General features: G+C 41.7%; 1 protein-coding gene across 2 annotated transcripts in view; it reads right to left on the reverse strand.

Annotated features, from left to right (window-relative positions):
* Positions 1-7317, reverse strand: part of dennd1b (DENN/MADD domain containing 1B) — a 104334-nt gene that overhangs the window by 26380 nt on the left and 70637 nt on the right. For both annotated transcript variants that reach the window (XM_019272363.2, XM_027290475.1), the window contains one exon: positions 2266-2391. In XM_019272363.2, the coding sequence (XP_019127908.1) occupies positions 2266-2391 (126 nt within the window). The remainder of the gene's footprint in view (positions 1-2265; positions 2392-7317) is intronic.

Below are 7317 nucleotides of genomic sequence, written 5' to 3' on the forward strand. Positions count from 1 at the left end.
CCAAGGTTGCTATTATCAGAGAATGTCATCCTGTCGCAGAATTGAGAAGAGACTCATTCCAAAACACTGTAAACAAACACATGCTACAACTTCACACATATGGAATGAACTGATATTATTTGGTCACAGAAAAGACAATCTACAGCTACAAAACAAAGCAATCCAATGACATACAGAAGAATGAATGTTTGTGAGTTTCACTGTGGTTTATAGCCTGACAGCAACCTTTGAAATGTATGTACATTATGAATGGAGGCATCATAAAATTGCCTCTTTATTAAGGAAGACATTGTAAGGCATTTCATGAAGCCATTCCACAGAAGCAAAACTCATCTTGTGGCAGATGTGTTCGAAGTGTCAGAACAAGTTAATAAGTGGAAATCTCTGAATTTAAATGTGTACAGCGATAGTTTTAATGTTTAATGTTTAAAAAGAGGTTTCCAAAAACTAATAGCACCTTGTTATAGACGCAATGTGTAAGATGTCTAAAATAGTTTCTCACTACTTCTGAACATGTGATGACACCCCAACCTCCCAGACAGAGACTTTACACATCTGGTTGGATGATATGAACATGCCTACCTACAACTTCAGCTAATTTTGCCTCGGAATATACACACACCCGCATACCCAACTTGGCTTCATCAATGGTGGTGAAAAATAATTTGAGTTGCTATTTTAGGTTCTTTTTTCTCGACAAATATGTGCAGCTCTGAGCTGGTGAGAGGCACCTGGGGGAGCATCATCGTGAGCTGAAACTGATGACCGAAGAAATGCCGTTCTAATCAGCTGATTGCTTTTCAACTCATTATCATTTTCCAGTATTGTTTCATTTACATCTCAGCAAGACTCCCACCAAGCATCCACACCCCTCCTTCTGTCGAGGCATATGGGCCTGTGAACCACAGCGCTCGGCTCAGCTCTGTCTAGGAAGATCTTTTTCCTCAGCTCAGAACAATAACTAGCAGAGCGATATTCCACAAATATCAAAACACGGAGTGTCTCAACAGTCTCTCCGTGAAGGCAGATTTGTGCATGCTTATGTGTGTGCATGTATGTTAACTCTATGGCTTTTACACAGATCCTGTCTGAAAGATAACGCGACGTGAGCGTGAGTGAACTGAGAAATTACTGCATGTTGTGCTCCCACATACACAAACACACATCCACTGAGTCTCAGCGCTCGTGTCAGAGGGGAGGCAGTTTGTTCGTATACGGTCTGTATACAGAGAAAAGAGAGACAGCATCAATAATGTAGCATCTTGACTCCGGGAGTCCACAAAGTCCAATTAATCTCAAAGCCAAAGGAACAAAGGCTTCGCTATTTGACAAACAGGACATGCTGTAGTTTGCTGTGCTCTGACTCAGACTTGATAAGCAGAAAAGATCCAGAAAAGAAATGTTAGGGGGGCTTAGTAAAGGAGAGTAAAACACCAAAGGTGGCTAAAAGGGATCTTCAAAGGGAACGTCCTGACTCTTTTCAGCTCCTCTGACATTTCACTGCCTCAGACAGGCCCACCGTAGCTCTGCGCTGCAGCTGAAAACACACCTTTTACTTTCAGTCAAAACTGCCCCGGTCTAACCAGACTCCAGTAAAATCTGACTCACTGCACCCAAACTGAGATCGCTACTGCGTGCTGCACATTCTGAAGAGCAAGTATATTATATTCATGTCTGTGAATATTTCTGCATGCCAATGAAAATACAATCTTCATACTCCATATCTAATCAATCAATTTGTTTGCTGTCCAGCCCAGAGATCGGAGTTTAAATGGTCAGTTCAGCCAAATTACAGAAAGAAATCATCAAAATCTCACTTAGCTTGAGATGAAGATAGTTGGAAACCATTTCACGTTTTCAAAGTATTGAAAAAAACAACAACAACAACATTTACTTGAATTATACAAAGACTTCATTGTGAACACTTTTCACTGGCATTATTTTCTACTGAAGGAATTGTCTGAGTGTTCTGTGATTATCCAGAGTAAGCAGGACATTTTAAGACTGGAAAGAGGTTTTTTTTATTTCAATATTGTGAGAACCACAAAAAAAAATTCAGTTCACATCCATTGTATATGGGGTGGAGGCAAAAAGCAATATTCTGTGTATGGCTGATACCACTAGGGGAAAGTGAGTTTTTTAGGCCTCTAAAAGGCCAGCTCAAACACTGGATGTTCTGCATGTATGAAGAAAATAAGGCTCTAGTATGACACGGCAATGACATGGCACAATATGATTGGCAGTGATTAAAGACTGGGTCCTTACAGGCTTATATCTGAGGGCATCTCGATAGGATCCAAACAGAGCGGCCTGCGCTCTCATGAAGGCCCTCGCCACACCACTTCCTGTGGCTGTTGACTGCTTCTTCAGCTTGCTCTTGAGAGAGGACACCTGATGGGAAAACATAAAGAGAGAGTGTGGAGGGAGAGAAAGAGAGAGACAGAAAGAGAGGGGTGGGAGGGGGAGAAAGAGAGAGATGGAGGGGTAAAAGTTAAATTATCACCTCTGAAATTGGTGGAGGAAACAGCTAGCCCATTCTGGGTGTGAAGTATCACATTTGCAGGTCATCTCGAAAAAGGAAAGAAAGGAAAGGGAAAAGCTTCAGCCTTTCCTCCAAGCTTATCTGTTGTGCTGCTGAGAGCACCTGCTGCTTTGCTAATTGAGCAGAGGACGGGGGGCGGCAAGAGGGAGGGGACAGCAGAGGAAATGGAAAACTCGCATCCTTGCTCTTCCTCTCTCAACCTCTCTCTCCACGCTGCCACCCCCGCTCTCCTCCCATCACCTTCGTGCTTCTTCGCTTCTCCCTCCATTTCTTACTCTCCTCCTCTTTCTTTCCACTCCTCCTGTTTTCCCCTCCCCTGTTGGCTCTCCCGAACTCCCTCCAGAAAGAGACTCTTGACATAAAATGTCTTTAATTATTTTCCCCTCTCCTGGCTCTGTCTCCAGGACTCCAGGCGAGAGTGGAGGAACAGCAGGCCCGAGCTTGTTTTAGGATGACAAAAGATTCACCCAGGCCACCGGGCCCTGGGGAGTCTGGGAAGGAAGTTGTCAAGAGGCTCTCCTCACCTGCTCAGCAGTAGTCTGACTGTGTTGTGGCAGAGCGAGGAGGAGGCAGAGATAGCGAAGGGACTGCTGCTCTCCGTGTGGGTTGTGCCAGCTTAGCACAAAAGCACCACGTCTGATTGGGTTGCACAGAGAGTCTGGATTACTGTAATGCAGTTTGGTGTGGGCTGTTATAGCAGTAGTACAAGCTTGAAACACAGTTTTAAAAAAGAACCTATAAGTTTGAACTTCAACCTCAATTAGTGAAAAACAGATTAATCGTAATTCCTCGCTGAATAACTTTGCATTGTTTTGTCGTATATGTCTATCAAAATGTTATAAGCTCCTAGGATCAATGCTCAATCTCTATATATATTACTCAAGAGTGTCGCCTACAGAATTGTGGCTGGTAAGGAGTTTGGTGTCTTGCTCATGGGCAGATTAAACCAAAGCTCTCCAGGTAAGGACATTCTCCCTTACTGTACTTCAACACTCTCCTGCCTGAATATGGGGTGAGAAAACTGACTGCACATGCAGAACTGATAAAGTAATTATCGGTACAGAACAGAGTAATTAACATTTGTGGTTAGCAGTTTGACTACTACATTTAACACTGCACTGCATATTTCACCAGTCCATTCAATCACCTTCTAATACCGTACAACATTTTGCAGTGTGCTTTGGTGGTTTTATGTTCTGTGTAAGCTCTCAGATATTCATGTGTTAATTGTCTGGCTCGTCCACCTCCGTAACCGCAACACAGAACTTTTGGATATCAAAATTCTTCATTTTAATCGGTAGCAGCAATATATGTAGGCACAAAGAGAAGGACAGATAAAAGCAGGAAATCGAGTTGTTATTCCCCGGTTCTTCTATAACGTGATAAAAATCAGGCCCATCTCAATCAAAGGTGGACAAATAATATCACGCTGTGTAGCTGCAGGGTTCAAGGGATATCGTGGTCTGGCGTCTGCAATTAGCCAATCTGGAAAACTTCAGGGAGGAGAAGCAAAGTGTTAGCACAGCTCATACAAAGGACAGGCAGAAAGAAACGGAGAGGCTGAGAGAAAGCGAGACAGAGAGAGTGGCAGTCTTAAACTGGGACAAAGACAAAACGAACAGCGTCGACTCCTCTCCCCTGGGCTTCCTCACTCTCCACAACGTCCCTGTGCTGCCATTGCAAATGCTCCCAGGCATCAAACAGGAAGTTTATCACGGATAAATTAACAAGTGTCATCTCCATATTCACTCATTGTGCTAAATGCTTTTATGTTTATGTAAAGTCCTTTCTGGAATTAATATTTCATGTTTATGTGCGTTTTCACTGATTATTTTTTTTTTTTATCCTTGCGAATCATTAAACTGTCTTTTTTTCGGGGGAAGAATCAAAGCGAACACAATGTCAGTCTAAGTGGGGGAGGCATACCCCAAAGACTGTCAGAGAAGACGGGATAGCGGAGTTTGCTCTGCACACAGAGTTCTGTACAGCAGCTTTGAACGGGTAAGAGCACTGCAGTGGCAAACACTTTTTAATGAGGTGGGGACACCACTTCACTTGTGTTTTGTTTCCTAGTGTTAGAGAAAAATGGGTGATAAAGCGATAAGTTCAAAGTTTCACGTTTTTTCATGAGTAAGGTTAAGCATGATGAAAGATATTCTTCTTTAGTCACATGCGGCGATTAATTAAATTGTCACATATAACAAATATAGCAGTAGTGCATAACAAATACCAGAATATCGTTTTTGCCAATAGAAAAGTGAAACACAGTCTGCTGTGCACTGCTGCACATATCCGGCGCAAAGAAGAAGAAAAAAAAAAGTGTGTTTAATAGTTGGATTTTGAAAACGGCGCCTACGCCACAATCATCAGGTATGCCTCTACGGTAATGGCTCTGTCAAACTAATTAACTTCTACAGTTTGAGTGAAGCTAACGAGAAGCGTACAGGCATCAGAGGAAGGCCAGGCTCTACAGGTGATAACCCAATTTGGCAGTGACATTTTTTAGTGTAAAGTCACAGTGGCGGTGATGAGATCAAAGGCAGCGAGTCCCCCATTGGGTCCAATTAGAACTATAGCATTGTACAGGGAAGGGGTGGCAGGAGGAGAAAGGGGAGGTGGGTGGTTGGGGGAGAGGGATAAAAAAAAAAAAAAGTTGAGTTATGATATTCATAATCTATGCAGAGGGGCCTTTCCAGTACAGGTCTTCTCCCCATAGCTGTGATCTTTTCAATTTACATCAAGGGAAGATGGTCTGTGATGAAAGCGGGGCATCTAAAGCGCACAGCCCACAGAGGGCAGACATGGGGCCTCATTAAGGCCCAGCCCAGCCAGGCCCAAACAGGGTTTGAAGTGCGTCACATAAAGAGCATGAGGTCAAAGGTCAGACATAGAACAGATCTCCATTTAACTCTCCAGCTGGAGATGGTAATTAGCAGGTGCAATGATGATTCCTGCCTGACTGTAAGGGATGATACCGCTGTAGGTGACACCAAGCATCTGTGTGAATGCGTGCGCACAAAGGTGTGTGTCTGTGTGTGTGTCAGAGCATGTTTACGCACATACGAAGCCTCGATGCATTGATACAAAACATCCTTCTGGGATCCTGACTCGTATCACACTCACATGCATGTGAATACAGAACACAGAGGTGTTACATGTACAGTGCATTTACACTTACGGCAGCTATTGGTGAATTTCTAAAATAAAGGAACCACAAGAAACACCTCTAACTGTCTTTGAGAGAGATGGAATAACTGCTACTGCTCTAGTCTAAACGGTCATTTTATGTTGTGCATGGCAACATGAAATATTTCTATATGAAGAGCCGATATAATGGTAATGAACTATTGAAAATTATCTTTTATTTTCAGTTGACCATCAACAAAACATGACAAAAGGTAAGGGCCTGGATGACAATGTTACTGTTACTTATTACTGTTACTTATTACTGTTATTTATTACTGAGTAATAAAAAAAAAAAGAAAGCAAGAAAAAAAAACCTTACAAACTCTGAGTATATATTTAGAATATACGGTATATTTAGATTTTTTCTCTAAATTTTTCTCACCAGAGCATAAAAAAACCCTCCCAAATAACGACCCTGACACTTGTCTGTTGTTTAAAAAAATAAAATAAATAAAAAGTTGGGTTTTCTTATTACAAAAAAAGAATGTTTTGTTTAAGATTCTGTCCAGGGAAAGAAAGCCATGGGGACGCAATTAAAGAACTACAAAGAAAAAAAATAGTTATGAAAATCTCCCACTTTCTTTTGATGTGCTGCAGTCTGAACTGTACACACACACACACACACACACACACACACACACACACACACACACACACACACACACACACACACACACACACGCATACACACAAATCTGACAACAAAGACACAAGGAGAACCGGCAAATACTCTCACACATGCACACACATACATACTCGGAATCTGTAAAATTCATTCATTCGTTCAATTTAAAACAAATATTAAATATTCTATGATATCTTTAAATTCTATTTATAGCCTAAGAATAACGGGGATATTACTTAAGTGGAGTCAATTACAATCTCCAGTAACTAACGACATAAGATCATTAACTTCTATTCTTTGTTATGATGGCAAACTTAACTTCGGATTAAAGATTAAAATAGCAAATTGCAGTGATGACGTACAAAAAGAGGAAGACTGGAGAGATAGAATATTAAGGCACATAATGAGACATAATTCTTGCTTATTAAGCGCGTTGATCCACAGTTAAAAAAGTAAATGCAACACAATACGTTAGTCAGACGAAATGAAAAAGAGTGAGCAAGCAACGGGGAGAAAGAGTCTCTGTGTGTGTATGTGTGTGTGTGTGTTTTAATAGGGCTATCTCATTGCCATGAGACTCTCCCCGGTGTGGGGTTACTTTGTCAAGCTGACCTCTTATAGCAGCTGAGCGGGTGAGTTTTGCATACATAATTAACTACAGCTAAATGTCATCTCTCACTTCAATAACTAACGCAGTGGGTGATGCTGCTCTCCCTTTTTGACTTCTAATCCAGAGTGAACCGCCGGCAGAACGAGTATGTGAAAATGAAGTGCAGCTTTTAAACTCCACATGAGTAAATGAAGGGCTGCTAACACTGCAGAGAGGGTGTATGCACAGTTCAACACCATTTAAAACTATTGTAACCTGTAAAATAATGTTTTAAATGAGCAGATTTTGGCATTTGCAGTTGGTAGAGTACAGACACAACAGCCAGAACGAAATCAAATCCTTTGGAACGTGTTA

Source organism: Larimichthys crocea, chromosome XVII (genome assembly GCF_000972845.2).
Source record: "Larimichthys crocea isolate SSNF chromosome XVII, L_crocea_2.0, whole genome shotgun sequence".
NCBI classification, from domain to species: domain Eukaryota; kingdom Metazoa; phylum Chordata; class Actinopteri; family Sciaenidae; genus Larimichthys; species Larimichthys crocea.